Source organism: Podarcis gaigeae (genome assembly GCF_964106915.1).
Source record: "Podarcis gaigeae genome assembly, chromosome: 3".
NCBI classification, from domain to species: Eukaryota; Metazoa; Chordata; class Lepidosauria; order Squamata; family Lacertidae; genus Podarcis; species Podarcis gaigeae.
In genome coordinates this window covers 42,397,362-42,417,053 of record NC_139680.1, presented here as the reverse complement: position 1 = coordinate 42,417,053, position 19,692 = coordinate 42,397,362, and the positions used below count along the sequence as shown (strand labels likewise).

General features: G+C 44.9%; 1 protein-coding gene across 1 annotated transcript; it reads right to left on the bottom strand.

Moving 5' to 3' along the window:
- Positions 1-510: 510 nt before the first annotated feature.
- Positions 511-19,054, bottom strand: LOC310841175 (uncharacterized protein; the record flags this gene model as incomplete). Its single annotated transcript, XM_083731762.1, has 5 exons — positions 18,694-19,054; positions 17,723-18,547; positions 6,867-7,033; positions 4,015-4,024; positions 511-741 (listed from the first exon to the last, which is right to left on the bottom strand). Exons 1-5 carry the CDS (start codon positions 18,997-18,999, stop codon positions 511-513), a joined length of 1,539 nt encoding a protein of 512 aa, XP_083587888.1. The 5' UTR covers positions 19,000-19,054.
- Between the last annotated feature and the right edge of the window lie 638 nt (positions 19,055-19,692).

Below are 19,692 nucleotides of genomic sequence, written 5' to 3'. Positions count from 1 at the left end.
AGAGACGTGGACATTTATGGTGTCTATGCAGCTATGTTTGCTTACGTAAAGGTAAAGGGACCCCTGACCATTAGGTCCAGTCGCAGATGACTCTAGGGTTGCGGCCCTCATATTGCTTTATTGGCCAAGGGAGCCGGCGTACAGCTTCCGGGTCATGTGGCCAGCATGACTAAGCTGCTTCTGGCGAACCAGAGCAGTGCATGGAAACGCTGTTTACCTTCCTGCCGGAGCAGTACCTATTTATCTACTTGCACTTTGATGTGCTTTCGAACTGCTAGGTTGGCAGGAGCAGGGACCGAGCAACAGGAGCTCACCCCATTGCAGGGATTCGAACCGCCGACCTTCTGATTGGCAAGTCCTAGGCTCTGTGGTTTAACCCACAGCGCCACCCGCATCCCTTATGTTTGCTTACAAATGTACTAATTCTTTCAGTGATCTCCTTCTCCTTCCCCACCAGCTGCTCCTGCAAATGTGAAATATTTGCTCATTCCATACCCAAAGCACAAGCTATCAGGGTGCATATTTGGGCAGCACTTCTTCATCCATGAAGGACATGTTTGCAATGAACCTTCTTGAGTCATTTGGGTGCTTCAGTGCAGATAAATGTTTCATCTCAAAGAGCAGCTCATTTGATCTGTCCGGGAAAAAGTGTTTTGATGACAGAGTCATGAATAATATCTCTTCACAGTCGTATCTGCTCCCTTGGCTTCGTTTTTCTGAGGTGATTAACAGTTTTAGGAACTGAGAGAGAGTGAGGGGAAAAAAGAAATCCCCAAAAGGCTGAATATTTTGTTTTCTCTCTAACAAGTTTTCTTTCCTGTTAGAGACAGATAAGGTTTTCTTTGCATAAGAAATAAACTTGGCTATCTGCTTCTTAAAATCACTTGAATTTACCATGATCCTCTGCTACAATCAAAGGCATAGAGGTACTGGGGCTGAATGGAAGCGGACAAGGTAGACCATTTAGGACCCTGATGAAAACAGTGCATCTGCATTATTTCAGTCTTTTAAGTTTTCAGAGTGTTTATAAGTAATTTGCCTGTGGCTTAAAATAGAATAAAGCAGGATAATTGGGGGGGGATGGGAAGTCTTAACCATTCCGAGTATCGTAAAACTACCAGCCTCCTACGTCAGTAGTCTGAAGCATACTACGGTAATTATTTAGATTGCAAAGAATTGCTTCCCTGAAGAATTTCTGTAGTCCATAAAACCTTGTGTTTTTTCTGCTTCCAGTGAGATTGTAATCCCACTTCCTAAATTTGTTTGATAGCCCCTCTTGAGTCTCTCTCTCTCCCCACCCCCCACCGCCCAATTATCTTTGCAAAGAGACAGATAGTATCAATGTGTTATCAATCTACCGCAGGCCTGGTGCTTAGATACAGAGTGAGTGAGTCATCAGTGGGAGAAGGGAGGATTCAGGTCAGTCAATTGTAAGAATGTGGCCATAACCTACAGAGAGAACTCTCTGCCCTACTTAGGGACTACAGCGGGAAGAACTGACAAAGTCTTGTAGATACCAATATTTTATTGCTGTGTTTGTTTAACCTCTTGAGCACTACGTAATAATGCATTGCTGTGCACTCCTTACTTCTCTGAATGGCAGAATTTTTCAGAGACAGTGCTCTCTGGGTCTGGCTCCCTTTGGATCAGAGGGCATGGAGCACTGTTGTGATATTTGCTTTATTTACAAATATGTGGGTAGACCATAATGTTAGGCATGGGAAACCTCAAGCCCAGGATGGAGATTGTGGTATCTCAGCGAGCATTTGAATTTTAAATATCCTGATTATTTCTACTTTTAGTTAAGTGTTTTTATTTATTTACTTGACAGGGAGGGGGCAACTGCCCCCCTGGCTACACCCATGGAAGAAACTAGCCCACTGTACAAAGGCAAAACTCACATTCATCGGTCTGTCCGCTTTTGTCTCTGGCTCTGTCTACTGATGGTATGTGGGCCTCAGAAGGATGACCTTAACCATGGTAGAAAGGTTCTTCAGAATACTTTCCTTGAGTAGTCTACTTATTCTCTTTCCCTCAAGCCCTTATTCTTCTGTTAGTTCTTTTTTTAGTCCATTCCTGACTCGCACTCTTCCTCCAGTTCCCTTGTCCCCTGAGATTCCTGTACCTTAGTGTGTGGTGTTGTGGTTAGACTGTTGGATTAGCACTAGGTTCAAATCCTCACTCAACTATGAAGATCAGTGCGTGAGTATATGCCATTTGTCCCTTTTGAGGTTTGAATCCGAACCACATATATCTTCCCCTTCCCTCACAGAAGGAGGCCTGCAAATTGTTCCAATCTTGAAGCAACTGAACTGTTAAGTTGTGGGTGAACATATCAGACGACACAGCGATTCTTCAAACAGCTCTTGTTTATTTACAGGCCAGGACAGAACTGAACTGAAGGGCTCAGTCAGCCTGCTTATATAGAGCTCCAGTACAACCTAACTGTAACAACTTTCTAAAACTATCCAATCACTGAACGTCACTTTCGATCCTTCATTTGCATAACTATCTACAGTATCCCCCTGCTGGCCCAGGGTGAGAACTTCAGTACATAACATGAACGTCACCACATCAGCTCAGCCAGCTTCAGAGGCTATATCACTACAAGCACAATGCAACAGAGACAGATATTCCCATAAAAAGAAGAAAGCTAGGTAGAAATCAATGTTTATGCAAAATGTAGGGCATGTTCTCAAGCTTGCTCCGCTGAGGCATGTTTGAGAACTTTCCTGGATTATACACACGGCTGAGAAAATGTGTTTCCTTTTTGTCATATTCTGGTACTGAGGTAACCTATAAAATAGATTAAAAAAATTAAAAATTTGTCCAGTAGCACCTTAGAGACCAACTAAGATTGTTCTAGTTATAAGCTTTCATGTGCATGCACACTTCTTCAGACAAGGTGCTACTGGACAAATTTTTATTTATTTTATTTATTTCGACTGTGTCAGACCAACATGGCTACCTACCTGAATATAAAATAGATATTTTTTTAAAGTAACTGATTCAATAAAGCTCTCACATTATTCTATTACTTTTATGCCCCCCTTGATGCATGACTTTATCTCATGTAAGATGGTATGAGTTTGACTATTTACTAATGTATTCAAATATATGCAATGAAAATGCATTTAGAGTGCAATTAATGTGCCATTTCTGCCCATTTCAAATGCCAGTGTAATTAAGGTGCATAGACAATGTAATCTGTTAACTCTGTATAATTTCCTGTGCCTTTTTGGTTCGGTTTGCCCACCTGTGTGAAACTTTCAGTTACTATTATTACCAATCATTGGTTAATTGTGACATTCAATAGCTCAAACCAGAGCCCCTGCAGACCAAATTTTAGTGCACAAAACTCAAGCTGTAAAATTAGTAAGTGCTTTTGGTTACATAAAAGTTCTCCGACTACAACTGATTGTTTATTAGAAGCATACTCTGCAAAGCACTTAGCAAAGGAGAACCATTGTTTTCAGTTTTAGGGCCCAGATGAGGTATATGTCTAAGATGTCATTTATACTTAGAAGAGTGCCTTGCCAATGCCAACCACCTCAGACCCTACAATCAGGAGGTGAGGCTAGGTTGATGGTGCTGCCACTGTGAGTTACTGGTTGGCACAGTTCCATAATAGGGCCTTTTCAGGGGCGGCTCCCTGGTTGTGGAATGCCCTCCATAGTGAAATACACCTATCCCTATCATTACTCACTTTCAGATGGGATGTGAAAACATTCCTGGCTGCCCAGGCATTGCGTGGCTGGAAAATACTGCTGCTGGCAATTTCGAGATCAGTGGGTGGGAGTATATATTTAACTGTAACTGCTTTTAGATGTTTTTAATTGAATTGTTTAATCTGTTTTAGAATTTTCTTGCTTTGTGGTGGTTGTTTTTTAATTGTATATCTGTTAGTTTCCCAGGGATTCTTGGGGAGGAAGGGTGGCATGTAAATTCAATCAATCACTAAATCAATCAATCAGTGTAGAAAAGTTGTACAGCACAGGCTCCAAGATAACTCACCTCTTTAGTTCTAAAATAAAAAAAAAAAACAAAATTACGGAGTGATACAGTAGCTGTTTAAAAACTTGCTTTTTGGCACTTTTAAGCATGTGGGAATATAGTCAGATGGTTGGCATAGGCCAGATCTTTCTTTGCCATCCTGTGGACCAGCAGACGTCAAAATGGGCCCAGCAGATACTGCACAAAACAGGACTGGACTCCCCATGCATCAGCCGATGTGCAGGGAATTTTGTGTAGGACTTGGGCGTGTCAGCCGGTTTCTAGCCGACACTTGGGGAATCTTGCTTTCTTCAGCTGCATCTCCATCTGCCCCACACTTGGCGTCACATTTTATGTCAGATGTGGGGCAGGTGGGTGGAGTTTCTGAAAAAGGCCTCACAGACCAAATGGAGAGGCCCGGTAGTCCATGTTTAGCCCTGAGGCAAGAGGTTTCCCATCCCTGGACTAGATTATCCTTAGTTCTACTTGAGATGTCTGTGGAGGAAGGCATTACATGCTCCTGCCTGCTGCTACTTTTAAAGCCGCCTCTTTTCAAAGGACACTCCTGCATTTAGGAAAAACGGAAATCTACTGGGATTTTGTGTGTCTGTGCAGATGGTAATAAGTGTGAGTTAGCATTTGTAAGCTGACAAGCACATATGGTTTTTACATATCAATTAAAGCCGTTGGCTAGTCATTTTAAATTTAATTACTGATTCATCCGTGTAGTTTCAAATAGGCATTTACACTCAGCCTGACAGAATTTTATAGGCAGGGCCAAGACTGAACCGTGCGCTTCCTTCACCACCAGTTGCAGTCAATATCATGTCCTTGGCATTGAACATCTGCACACGTCTCAGCAGTGTGTGGGCAGTTCATCCGGCCTATTCCTGATGCAAAAGGCAGACACGTAACATGTTTTGTGTGTATGAGTGAGTACAATGATGATTTCTTTTTAAAGGGCTGTGAGCTGGTGGGCTGGGAATGACAGCCACCATTTATGTCCACCAACGCAGGAAACACATGTCGATTCATGCATGTGTTCATCTGTCTGTCATGCTGTCTCATTGCAGTGTGATGTTCAAGGCAATGATGATTCTGCATACAGCCTTTTGCACTCCTTGAGTATTTCATAATATATTTCACGAACTTAAGGCAATTGGGAAACTGCTATCTGCATGCTACAAAGGTTTCGCTGCCCCCACAACTGTTGAATCCCAAAGCAGACAGAGTTCTATGTTAGCTGCAGTTAATCAGAGTTCTCATGCTTGTGTGACAAGCCCTTCTACCACCACTGCAAGATGTGATATTGCTTCTCCTAGCAATATTTTTGACAGTTCTGTTCCAGATTCAATATTGCAAAAGTATCCAGCCGCTCTGTTTCCATTTTTCCTTATATATAAGCGTCTTTCACAGAAAGGATTACAAAATGCACCAGAGAAACAAAACAAATGCGAACGGGCTAAAAGAACATCTTGTTTATTTCTATCCTCAACAGAAATGTTCCTTGGGAGATGGTAAGTAGCTGCAAACTGGGTGCAAGCTCCTCCTGATGAAATCAATGAAGTTTAATTCCAAGGAAACAAGGTGCTGATTGAACTGTTTTCACCCTCAGGTCTCTTCTGCTACAGCCCCAGACCAAGAGCCTTGGGAGGTGGAGTGATGGTGCAGTGTGAACTATGATAATGAGAAGGGCTCATTCCTCAAACTCAAATAGCCCCCCCTCTCCTACCCCCACCCAAAGATCCTGCCCTGTCCATTGAACCCCAGGGAGCTGCCACTAATGATGGAGTCCTCCACCAAGCAGGAAAAGCTTGAGGAAAATTCCCTACTCCAGTAGTTTCCAACCAGTGTGCCTTGAATGATAGTTAGGAGTGCCGCAGGCAGCACTGGCCTCTGTCCCACTTTCCTTCCTTCCCCCCTCTGATGCCCTCTTGCGTCTCTGCCTCCCAAAGGTTTGTGCAGCTGTTTGTTTCAGCAGCCTTGGCAACAAGCTCCCCAGGTGAATGGTGCCTCTGGAGCTGGCCAGGGGGTGCTTCCTGTCGACATGCAGAGGACCGCAAAGCCAGCTGGCTAGCCCCAGCTGGGCCATCTCCTTCCAGCCATCCCGCTGCGTAGACCCATCAGCCTCTACTCTGATGTAAATCAGCAACCCGTGCTTCAAAGCCAGCGCACACTAAGCGAACTGCGCACACAGAATAGGCGTGAGGCTTGTGAAAGCATACTACAACTAGAGATTTATTAGTCATAAATCAGGACAAAGAAACATGTAATCTCTCTCTCTCTTTGTCTTCTCAGAGAGACAGGGAAAAGCAAAAGCTATACACACAACGGAAGTTCCCAGCAAGCTGTGCTGGAATGTAAACAGACATGTGACATGCAACAGTTCCACACGTTTGCTCCTTAAGATGGAATGGAAATTCTCAACACTTCCCAGGAGCCTGTGGGGCAGAGTGAGGAAGCTCAGAGAGCAGGGGTAGCAGCAGCAGCTACCCAGAGGACTCCCAAGGAGAGGGGAGAGGAGGCTGAGGGAACACTCCACAAGGGAGGGTGTCTGAAAAGGGTGGGAGGCTGCCAGCTCTGCAGGCAAGGGGTGACATAATTGGGCTTCTGAGCCCCACTGGGGTGCCGCAGAAAGAATGTAGTTGGTCAATGGACTCAAAAAGGTTGGAAACCTCTGTCCCGCCCCAAACCTATCCTCTTAGAACAGGAGTGAGGAGCCTTAGGCCAAGGGGCCAAATGTGGCCGAAGCCTCTCTATGTGGCCCTGGGATTCTCCTCAGGTTACACCTCCTCCCTAGCGGCATCTTCCATCTAGTTCTGCTTAAAACCTTCCTTGAATGTGGAAGCTGGAATGTGTCCTTGAACTCTCACAATGCCTCTTCTACCTTGGGTGGGGGATAGAGAGGGATAGTCAGCTGGACAAAGGTTACGTTTTCATCCATTGCTCCATTCAGTGTTGCTCTTGCCCTGCCCACCACTTGACGTATGGTGTGAAGGGACTGCTCCCTTCTAGCTGAAAAAGACTCTTCAATCCTCTCCTAGAAGAAGCAAAGGACAGTGTAAAAAGGAACCAGACATTTAAACTGGTCAAATGCAGCACTTGTGTGCAGGGAGCTGGGAGTCATGTGGAATTTTTAGGATGAGACTCTTGACCAGACCAGTGCTGAGGTAAAGTAGTCCTGTCTTAGCTGCAGATTTGCCAGCTGCAGTTCCAGAGCTTAGCCGCTGATCTCTTAGCCTTCAGCCCTGTCCAGGTTCCTGACTGTGTTCCTGCTTCCTGACAGCTGCAATGCATTGTGGGAAATTAACAGACCCTCCAAGTATCCCTATTTTCCTGGGACGTCCCTGATTTGATTCCAGAATGTCCCACTTTTCCTTAGGACGTCCATATTTTCAGTGGAGAAATGTTGGAGAATATGGAGTTATCCAACCTCCAAGCTGTCTGAAGACAACCCTATAAGGAAGCTTTTTAAAATGTTTAATGTTTTATTATGTTTTTATATGTGCTGGAAGCTGCCCAGAGTGGCTGGGGCAACCCAGTAAGATGTGTGGGGTATAAATAGTTAAATTATTATTATGGAATGGGACATCTCTATTTTCATTGGAGAAATGTTGGAGGGTATGAATTACAATGGACACTTGATCCAGCTGACCATTGGCAGGCCATGCTGAAGCATGCCAGGTCCTGATTCTGACCCTGAACAAAGCCAATCATCACCTGTTAGCTGAGAAGAAGGGGGGAAGCTGTTTCCAGAGTCTGCCCAGGGATACTCATTCCCCACTTGTCACTGGTTAACAGGTGAGTGGTGCTGTCTTAAATGACTGATCATATATAATTTGGGGAAGAGGAGGGAATGAAGGGGTCCCAACCATAGCTGTCAACCTCCCCTTTTTTGCGGGAAATTCCCTTATTCCAGCGCCGTTTCCTGCTACTTCCTGCTGCTATCCCACATTGTTAGATATCCCATAGACTGTCCCTGGGACAGGTGAGGCTGCTGATTCCTTATTTTTGAGGCTGCTGATCCCTTATTTTCAAATCTGAAAGTTGACACCTATGGTCCCAACACTTCCAGGACCTTGGACTGAAGTTCAAACATTTTGGTCTGCTTCTGATGTTGCAGTGTCTACAAGGCACACCTGAAGTGCTGGCATTTTCCATATCAGTGCAGCTTCTCTCCTAGGGTAGGGTGGGAGGCTGTTGCTGCAAGCAAAACAAACAAGAGTCCTCAGTTGTACTGCTGCAAAATACTGCTGCAGAGGTGAGTGGAGATGGCAGCAACCCACCCTCCTCCAACTCAGACATTGATTGCTGTCTCTGCTTTTGTTCATCCAGCTTCCTTGTTCTTATTTATTTCATTAGTACAGAAGTGTAGGGGAATCGGCCAAGTAAAAAATTGATCCACGGAAAGGCATGTCTTCGTTTACTGCCTTCATCCAGGCAATTAGAAGTGGGCTCTTAGAATGTCATGGTTTAATATCCATACTGTATGCATGATTTTAATCACTTGCCTTGTGGAAGATGCAGTAGGTAAATGGTGGAGGAAAATGTCAACCCAGTCTAAAAATATGTAAATTGCAAATGTTGGCTTTGGTATTTAAAGAAAACTTTTATCCTCGTTTGTGTATGTGTGGGGAAATAAGGTAAAGAAAACCATATCCTCAAGCAGGCGGTAAGGCAGAGCCTCCAGATGTCAGGAGTAATGCAAATTTTGGATTTATTCATTTATTAAATTTCTATACCATCCTTCCTCCCAAAGTAGCCCAGGGCAGTAAATAACAATGTAGCAAATCAATACATTTTTTAAAAATCTGAAAACATTTAAAAACAGTCACAAGGCTTCAGAGCTAATAATTTCTACACACGTTTCCAGGTTTACAAAGTACATTTCTAGTCTTATTTATCTTCACCATCAACCAGGCTTGAGAACTGATAGCTTATCTAAGGTCAACCAGTGAGCATTGTGTCTCAGCATGTATTCAAAGCTGGGCATATCAGGGGGGTATCAAAGACCCAGTTTGGCACACACCCCACACACAATTGCATACAGAGAGAGAGAGAGAGAGAGAGAGAGAGAGAGAGAGAGAGAGAGGCTGGGAGCCTCAATGGTTCCCCTCTGGAGGCTTCTCCCAGGGCCAAAAACCTGGCTAGCCCCCCCCCATAGCTACGGCACTGTATCATGGCCCCCTTCCCACCATTTCACCCACCTCATAGCTCTCTTCCCTCTGCCCATGGTGGCTCTAATGGAGGAAGTAGATCCAAAGATAATAGCTGTTCTCTGGCAGCCTCCCGTCAGGAAATGGAAGCTTGTCCCAGAGGCCATCTTGAAGCAACCTCCCTTGGAAGAGGAGACTGGAGGAGGGAGCGGAATATGGCCTCTACTCTGTTTCTTCTCCAGCCAACAGACACTTCTCTCTTGGGAATATGGTCCTTGGAATTTGGAACCATTGCCCAGGCTAGTGAGAGGTGTGGCCCAGGAAATTTGTGGCCTGGGAAGAATCCCAGGGACCTGATAGAAAGGTCCAGAGGGCTGCATTTGACCCCAGATCTAAGATTCCCCTTCCATGCTTTAATAAGTGTAGGTTTTGGAAAATAAAAAAGCAGAACATATTCAGGCAAAACAAATGCAAGATGGTGATAAAGAGAGCAAATTGCTAAAGGCCTACAAACAAATATTTAAATACCTCAGGAGCAGGAAATCGTCCAGGGAGGTGCTACGACTGCTAGAATCCAGAACTGTGAAAGGAAAACTAAAGAAGGGCAAGGAGTTTACAGAGCAGCTAAATGAATTCTTAGCAACAGCCCTCACTGCAGAAGGTGTCAGAAAGAGATTCATATCTGAACAATCTCCCACTCCCAGCCCCTGGGAAGGTGCCTGTGGAACTATGTCAAATAGATGTGGGAAATGGTGAAATTGTAGAGCTAGTTTTCAAACTACAAATTAAAAAGTAACCAGGGCCTCGTGGCATTCGCTCTAGAATTCTTGAAGAGCTGAAATGAGAGGTTGCTGAACATTTTAAGTAAAGCATGCCGCATTAAAAGCAGCCTTCTTAAGACAGGATGGGATGGTAACCCAATTAATATAACACTTATTTCATTTTATTTTTAAGTGGGTTGGTGGGGCAGAAACTAGGGAATTAAAAACTCATCTGCCTAAGTTTTGTCCCAGGACAAATTGGTAAGAATAATAATGAAAGTAGAAATTGTTACATGCCAAGAGGGAAATGACTTTCTGACAACAATCAACATGGGGCATTCTGCTTTGTCAATCTAGTATTTTCTGAAAAGGTCAACAAGCATTTATGTAGGAGTTATATTTCACACTTAGCCGGCCTTGCCAAAACCTTTTGGACAAAGTCCCTTATCCAAAGGTTCTTAGTACTCAATAAAGAAGAAAATCTCTTATGGAACATCAACTATTTAAATAATAGGAAGATGGCAGACATAAATGGACACAATGGATGGAAGTTAGAAGTGGGACTAGTGTTACTATATTTATAAATGATCTGAGGTCAGAAGTGAGCAGTGAGGCAGCCAGGAATGCAAATGACACCAAACTGTTCAGGCAGATAAAATTCAAAGTAGACTGTGAAGAATTCAAGAAAGCTCTTTCCAAACTGGGTGATTGGACAAGGAAAGGTTAAATAAGGTTCAGTGTGAAAGTAAGTGCAAAGTGGTGCAAAAAAATAAAAATAAATAAAAATAAATAAAAATCAAGCTTTATATATACTGATGGGGTGTGAGTACCCAGAAAAGGGATCTTGGCATAATGGTGGACAATTCAAATGTGAAAATGCTGATCTGCTAACAAAAATATGTAACGTCCCTCAGATCAGCCTCCATAACTGAGCACCAGAAAATAACCAGTCTTTAAAAAGGATCTGGAGAGGACTTTGGAAATTATAGGCCAGTTAGCTTAATGTCTGCCCCAGGAAAACTGGTAGAAAGTATTGTTAAAGATAAAATAACCAAATATATAGAAGGATAAGCCTTACTGAAGCAGAGCTAGCATGGCTTCTGCATGGGCAAGTGCTGCCTCATGAACCTCTTCAAGCACTTTGAGAATGCAACAAGAACATAGACAGAGGCGATCCAGTTGTACTTGGACTTTCAAAAAGCTTTCAACAAAGTAACTTACCAAAGACTCCTGAGTGAGCTTAACAGTTGATGAATAAGAAGAGAAGTCCTCTTGTGGATCAGGAAAAGGTTAAGTTGCAGAAAGCAAGGAGTAGGAATAAATGAACAGTTCTCCAAAGGGAGAAAAGTCTCAAGGATTGGTATCAGAACTTGTGCTTTTCAACTTGTTCATAATGATCTAGAGTTAGGAGTGAGCAATGAGTGGCCAAGTTTGCTGGTGATACTAAATTGTTCAGGGTCATTAAAACAAGAAGAGAGTTTGTGAAGAGCATCAAATGGACCTCACCAAATTGAGTGAATGAGTTATAAAATGCCAAATAAAGTTCATTGTAATAAGTGTAAAGTGAAACATGTTGGGGCATATATATATTTTAATTTTGCATATACACTCATGGGGTCTGAACTTACAGTGACTGACCACTAATGAGACCTTGGGGTTGTAGAAGATAACTTGATGAAGATGTCAGCCCAGTGTGTGGCTGCTATTAAATAACCATGAAATAAACTATATAGTCATGACTGAAATGGTTACAGTAATTCCATAGGCACTAAGCAGAGTAAATCTGCCAGGTTTTCCTTTGCCATGGATACATCAGCCTTATTGTAACTTGACACAAAGAGGGGAAAAACACAGAGCATTCTCTAGAGAGCTAAGAAGGGATTTCCAAAGGTCATCACTGTATCTAATAAAGTTCACTTCAGCAATTTCCCCCCTCCCCCTGCTCCAAGGCTTCTCATATTGTCAGGCAAAATAAGCTCAGAGAGCTGGAACTCTTAGATGAGACCTGTGCTATTGACCTATAATGTACCTTGACTTTGGCTTCTAGACCAGAATGATTTGCGAATTACCTTACCAAAGACAAAGAAGCCCTAAAATCTATTGCCCTGTAGAATATGAGTTATGAATAACACATTTAGGCTGCAATCCTATACACACCATTGAACTCAGTGGGGCTAACTATTGAGGCATGTACAGTACTGTGCTGTTAGTTCATAAAACGCTTTCCTTTTTTCATAACTGTCTTGTAACTGCTTATTATTCTCACTTTTACTGATGGAGAACTGAGGCTGTGAGGTGATGACAAGAGTTATCCTTCAACATTCTGTGCTGTGAAACACAAAAGCGAAAGTACTCAACAGGCTAGGAAAGTTAACTACAAACACCCAAATCTGGGATCCCCTCCACACCTGTGCCAAAGTTTTGCAGGGGGGTTTTGCAGCAAAAACCCCACGTTTTGCAGCATCCCACAAATTTAGCAATTGATACATCAAACATGGGGTTTGTACTTAACATTAACTATGAACCCCAAAATTTGGGGTCACCTCCAAACCAGTGCCAAACTGTTGCAGTCACCAGGCTCATTCTTCTCTCCTTTATTTCCCCATATGGAGTTAGCAAGGTAATTCCCTAAATTTGCCATGCGGACAGCTACAAACATTCTATACAGGTTATGCGCCCATGCTGTGTGGCTTGTACATACCCCTCCCCTGTCTCCCAAAGCCTACCGGCACATGCATTCAGAAAATCATACTTAGCAGAAATAGGAACATAGGAAGCTGCCTGTGTACGGCTGCATACATTTAAAGCACATTCAAAGCATGTTACAGTATTTCCGTCACAGAATTCTGGGCACAGTAGTTCACCCCTCACCGAGAGACTTTTCCTAGCAACCTTTAGCAAACTACATTGCCCAGAATTATTTGAGGCGGGAAATGTGCTTCAAATGTGTTTTATCGTGTGTGTGTGTGTGTGTGTGTGTGTGTGTGTGTGTGTGTGTGTGTGTCTGCAGTCAGATCATTGGTCCACCTAGCTCAGTATTGCCTATATTGATTCACAGCAGTTTTCCAGGGTTTCAGGCAGGGAATCTTTCCAAGGTCCACCTGGAGATGTTGGGGATTGAGCCTGGAGCCTTCTGCATGCAGATTAGATTCTCTACCCCTGAGTTGCAGCATGGTATGTCTGCACAGAGGCTTCTTACACTGAGCTAGCAGCACACTTCTGTATGGAGGTTCTGCACAGCAGAACATGCATCATCAAAGCACATCCCAGGGTACCTTGTCTTTGCAGCGTGGGCGAGCAAAGCAGGCTGGACAGGGTGCCAAGGACAAGCACACTCAAAATGAGGAGGGGAGAGGCAGACCTCATAGGAGAAGGATGAAGGGTTGCAAAGAAACCTCGATAGCACCTCGAAAACAAGAAGAGGCGAGAGAAAAGTGGAAGCAGTGAGAAGGTTGGAAAGTGAGTGTGGGCATTAACTACAAGAGCAGACTGGCTAAAGTTACATACCGTAGTTGGTGTGGACACAGACTAATGCTTCTGGCAATGTGGATGATGGAGCATCATCTTGACATTTACGTGTCAACTTTTGGTTGAGCACAGAGCTCACTTGCCTATTATCAGAGCCGTTTTATTGTCACCATTTCTTTGATGTACACTGTAAGCTCATGAGCAATTTCCATGACAGGCAGAGTGAAGAATGCTGAAGTGTGTAACGTAACATAAACAAACTTATTTCTTTTCCTGTGTTTGTAGAAAGCTGGAACGAGGGTGGGGGTGAACACCAGAGAGAGCTCTCATTCCTCTTGTTTTGGAATGTGTACAGAGTAGCTTTGTGAAAGATTGAATAAGCAAAAATAATTATGTTTTCAAAGATTAAATTATAATAGCAAGAGCAAAGTGCATTCGTTCCTTTGCGGCAAATGCTGCCTGCAGCGGTTCTGCAAATTTTAGATAAAGCCAGCAGACACTGCCAAAAAAGGGGGGGAAATCATTTGCAGGTTAATCAAAATCTTTTGCACCACAATAAATTGATACTGCAGCTGGAAGCAGAGAACTATATTCATACTGACTAACAGCAATGGATATATTTTACATGAAAAAGGAAATGTAATGAGATTTTCGTAAAGAGGCAATTAAAGTATTATCATAGATGGGGGTGTGGATAATAGAATCCATCTCATAACCTACATGCTGAAATCTTTGCAAGTGTGTTTTGTAAAGGAGGAGATCGTATCCCTTAGCTTTTCATGCTAGAAAAACTAGCATACTCTTAACATGCAGCCTCTAAAATGTGAGGCACAAAGAATAAAAACATAACAACTATAGAATTATCTGGATGCTTTCTGTAAAATAAATCTATACTTGGAGATTAAGATGTACTTTCCTGTAGCAAACAATAGAATCACATGATTACCATTGGTTCAAAAGAGACCACTTCATGTATCACTTACAGCCATCCACGGTTTGTAGTGAAGTCTGACTTAGGCTGCTTGTGGATTCAGTGGCAACAAAGAGGATCTGGGTTTGTTCTATGCGCCAAGCGTCTTCTAGTATTAAAGTACAAAACTCTGTGATACAAATAAATGGTTATGTACATCCCTTATTCCCTTATATTCCATATGTTCCAAAGCAACATATGATTTTAAAAAAACAAAACAACCCTAAGCATTTACTCATCAGAATTTGCTCAAGTCTGGTCAGTTCACAAGTTTTGTAGTCATAATTGACAGTTCTGCAGACGCTTGTAAAAAGAAAGCTATTGACCCCGAGTGCCCCCACCCCTTCAACAGCATTTGGAGTCAATCTTGCTCACACATTAATTAGGATAGCCAAGATGTGTTGGATGTACTGAATCCACAAATATCAATAATACTGGTTTCTGTCACCTCCATTTTCTCTACACTCAAAAGTAGTTAAGCATCCTGAAGATTAGCACAGATGTGTTTGGCATACTGTTCAACAACAATGGGGTTAATCTTTATTGTGGGGGGAATGCAGGGGCGGAGGAAGGGGGTGCGGTGGGTGTGGGCCACCCCAGGTGTCACCACTGGAGGGGGTGACAAAATGCCGGGCGGCATGCGTCTCTCCATGCTGCCCGAATGGTCCGCCCGCTGCCTCCCTCCCCCCCAGCTGTAGGGTGGCTGAGTGGGAGGAGACAGGCAGACTCTGGAGGGCCCCCCCCCCCCCGGTGCTCCTGTCTTGTGGTTGGCATGACACTCCATAAATCACTTGTCGCCTCTCCTGGGTCACTCCCCTGGTCCCCTGCCTCTGCCACCCAATCTTCAGAGCCACTCTTCAGAGCCCTGACACCTTACGACCATAGGTTTACTTATCTTCTTTCCCCTTACTTCAAAATGTGTCCCAGAAGACACATTTTCTGGAAAGAAACCAGAGGAAGAAAGAAAATAGATAAGGAACTGATTAGTATAACAGCATGCCTTCATGGCCCTCAGCAGAGATAAGGGCTATGGAGCTAATTTCAGACAGAGAAACAGAGAGAGGAATTAAGAAAATTGCTGCATTTTGCAGCCCGGTGAAAGAGAAGGATAAAAGAGCAGTGAAAAGGTTTATTTTCTTTACAAGCTGAAGCGAACGTTGTCTCAGCCAACAAAGCAGATTTCGCATTGTTATGTATTCCCCGTGAGACTCAGAGCAAAAGAACACCATTCCCAAGACTCAGAGTATAATATCTGAAATACAGGCTGGTTACTACTATAGCCTCAGGGCAAACATATATTTCAAAGCTCCTGGGACTTCTGCAAGCTGAAAAAATCACTTCATAGCACTAGTAAGGGAGTAATGCTGAGATAAGTGTGTGTGTTTGTGTGAGTATCGTCAACAGGTTTTGTGGACTTGAACACTATTCACAGCCTTCGACAAAAGGATGTAAATGTTTCTTAATGATGGCAGGTGGTCATGTAAATGGACAACCCACTTACGGAGGTGGAATCTGAGCACTTTGGAGACAGTTTAGAGAAGTGCCAGTCCTGTGGCCCATGGATTGTATCCAGCCCCCTATATGCTTTTGTGGGACCCCCATGCCCCCCCAATTGAAAGACTCCCTGCCTGAAACTTTGCAGAGCCGCTTCCAGTTAGTGCCAACATTACTAAGCTAGATGCTTCCTGTATTTCTGTATATAAAAAGGGATCAACACAAGACAGTGTATTTGAAAACAAAACCCAAGCTATCTGTCTATTTGTGATTCACCACAGGAGGTGCCAACTCCCAGAGACTCTAGGGGGCACTGTTGGACTACATCAGAATATAACGGTATTAAACCCTGCCCATCTGGCTGAGTTTCCCCAGCCACTCTGGGGAGCTCCCAATCGAGTGTTAAAAACAATACAGCATTAAATATTAAAAACTTCCCTAAACAGGGCTCCCTTCGGATGTCTGATATTTTTGCATCTGTCTCCTCCTAGGAAAGCATTCTAAAAACACAGCCTTGAAGCATAAGGATCTTATAAACAAGAGGTTCCCAAAGTTATTCGGCCTACCACCCACTTTTCTGGGGGTGGGGGATATTAAATAATAATAATAATAATAATTATTATTATTATTATTATTATTTATTATTATTTATACACCGCCCATCTGGCTGGGTTTCCCCAGCCACTCTGGGCGGCTTCCAACTGAATATTAAAAACAGTACAGCATCAAACATTAAAAACTTCCCTAAAGAGGGCTGCCTTCAGTTGTCTTTTAAAAGTAAAATAGTTGTTTATTGCTTTGACATCTGCTGGGATGGCGTTCCACAGGGCAGACGCCACTACCGAGAAGAACCTCTGCCTGGTTCCCTGTAACCTTACTTCTCGCAATGAGGGAACCACCAGAAGGCCCTCGGCGCTGGATCTCAGTGTCCAGGCTGAACGATAGGGGTGGAGACGCTCCTTCAGATATATTGGACCAAGGCCGTTTAGGGCTTTAAAGGTCAGCACCAACACTTTGAATTGTGCTCGGAAACGTACTGGGAGCCAATGCAGATCTCTCAGAACCGGTGTTATGTGGTCCCGGCGGCCACTCCCAGTCACCAGTCTAGCTGCCGCATTCTGGATTAATTGCAGTTTCCGGGTCACCTTCAAAGGTAGCCCCACGTAGAGCGCGTTGCAGTAGTCCAAGCGGGAGATAACTAGAGCATGCACCACTCTGGCAAGACAGTCCACGGGCAGGTAGGGTCTTAGTCTGCATACCAGGTGGAGCTGGTAGACAGCTGCCCTGGACACAGAATTAACCTGTGCCTCCATGGACAGCTGTGAGTCCAAAATGACTCCCAGGCTGCGCACCTGGTCCTTCAGGGGCACAGTTACCCCATTCAGGACCAGGGAATCCCCCACACCCACCCACTCCCTGTCCCCCAAAAACAGTACTTCTGTCTTGTCAGGATTCAACCTCAATCTGTTAGCCGCCATCCATCCTCCAACAGCCTCCAGGCACTCACACAGGACCTTCACCTCCTTCACTGGTTCTGATTTAAAGGAGAGGTAGAGCTGGGTGTCATCTGCATACTGATGAACACCCAGCCCAAACCCCCTGATGATCTCTCCCAGCGGCTTCATATAGATATTAAAAAGCATGGGGGAGAGGACAGAACCCTGAGGCACCCTACAAGTGAGAGCCCAGGGGTCTGAACACTCATCCCCCCCCACCAGTTTCTGGACACGGCCCAGGAGAAAGATGTGGAACCACCGTATAACAGTGCCCCCAGCTTCCAGCCTCTCTAGACGGTCCAGAAGGATGTTATGGTCGATGGTGTCAAAGGCCGCTGAGAAATCCAGCAGGACTAGGAAACAGCTCTCACCTTTGTCCCTAGCCCGCCGGAGATCATCATCCAGCGCGACCAAGGCAGTTTCATGTCCTGATTGGAAGGGATCCAAATGGTCCGCATCCTCCAGGCATGCTTGGAGTTGTTCAGCAACCACCCGCTCAATCACCTTGCCCAAGAATGGTAAATTTGAGACTGGGCGATAATTGGCCAAATTGGCTGGGTCTAAAGATGTTTTTTTAAGAAGCGGTTTAATGACCGCCTCTTTCAGCGGGTCTGGGAAGGCTCCCTCACAGAGGGAAGCATTCACCACCCCGCAGAGCCCATCGCCCAGCCCTTCCCGGCTCGCTTTTATCAGCCAGGATGGGCAAGGATCAAGGAGACAGGTGGTCGGTTTCACTTGTCCAAGCAGCCTGTCCACATCCTCGGAGGTAACAGATTGGAATTGATCCCATATAACAGGACTAGACAGAACTCTAGCACTCTTCCACCCTGGCCCTGCTCCCACGGTGGAGTCTACCTCCTTCTGAATCTGAGCGACTTTATCTGCAAAAAACTTTGCAAAAGCATTGCAGGAGATCTTGGGGTCCCTACCAGGCCCCGGTGGTGCAGGTGGTTCCGATAGATTGCGAACCACCTGAAAAAGTCTCCTGCTGCTGTTTTCTGCAGATGCAATGGAGGCGGTGAAGAAGGCCCTCTTCGCTGTCGCCATTGCCACTTGGTAGGCTTGACGTTGAGCTCTAGCCCGTGTCCGGTCTGATTCAGAATGAGTTTTCCACCACCGGCGCTCTAGCCGTCTCAACGATTGTTTCATCACCCTCAGCTCCGGGGAAAACCGTGGGGCTGTCCGGGCTCCATGCAATCGGAGAGGGCGCTTCAGAGCCAGACAGTCAATAGCCCTGGTTAACTCCACTTCCAGTGGGCCACCAGGGAATCAGCTGAAAGGCCATCAACTTGGGATAAAACATCCGCTACCACTCTCCGGAAGCCAATTGGATCCATTAAGTGGCGTGGGCAGACCATCCGAATCGGTCCCACCTCCCTGCAGAGGGGAAGGGTCGCGGAGAAGTCCAGTTGCACCAGGAAGTGATCTGACCATGGCACTTCTTTTGTTTCACTTTTAGTTAATGTCAGATCACCAACATCCGTAGAGGTAAACACCAAGTCTAAGGCATGTCCGCGGCTATGAGTTGGGCCAAACTTATTCAGGGACAGCCCCATGGAGGCCATGCTTTCCACGAAGTCCCGAGCGGCCCCTTGTAAGGTCGTGTCGGCATGGATGTTAAAATCCCCCAGGACAACCAAGCTAGGTGCCTCCAGGAGCATATCCGCCACGACCTGAAGCAGCTCGGGCAGGGAATCCTTGGTGCAGTGGAAAGGTCGGTACACCAATAGGAATCATGTACTGCCCCTATTGCCCAACTTCCAGAACATGCACTCAGAGAACTGGGTCTTCCCAATAGGACGCCTGGTGCAGACTAATGACTTCCTAAAAATCACTGCAACCCCCCCTCCCCGCCCACATGACCTGGGTTGCTGTGCATAAGAGAAACCTGGTGGGCAAGCAGTGGCAAGGACAGGCCCATCTGCCTCATCCAACCAGGTCTCTGTCACACATGCCAGGTCAAATCCTCCATCCACAATCAGGTCGTGGATGGCAGTGGTTTTATTCATTATTGACCTGGCATTGCACAGCAACACTTTCAGGTCATGTGGATTTCCTTTGCTGATTCCTGTATCCTTCCGGTCAGGACCAGACCTGGAGGCAGGGATAGTCCTCAAACAATGACTAAACCTGCCTTCTTGGTAATGACATGGATATTCACCACCACCATCACCACCACCCCAGAAATCTACCTTCCTTAAGCGGGAAAGTGGGAAATGTACACATCCTTCCCTATACCTGAATTACGGCTGTCAGCATTTAGACCAACATCTCTTCTAAGCCAGCTGAGCAGAGAAACGAGACATTGAGAGCTCACTGTGTTGTCCAGAGTGCATGCAGAGGTGTTTGCAACC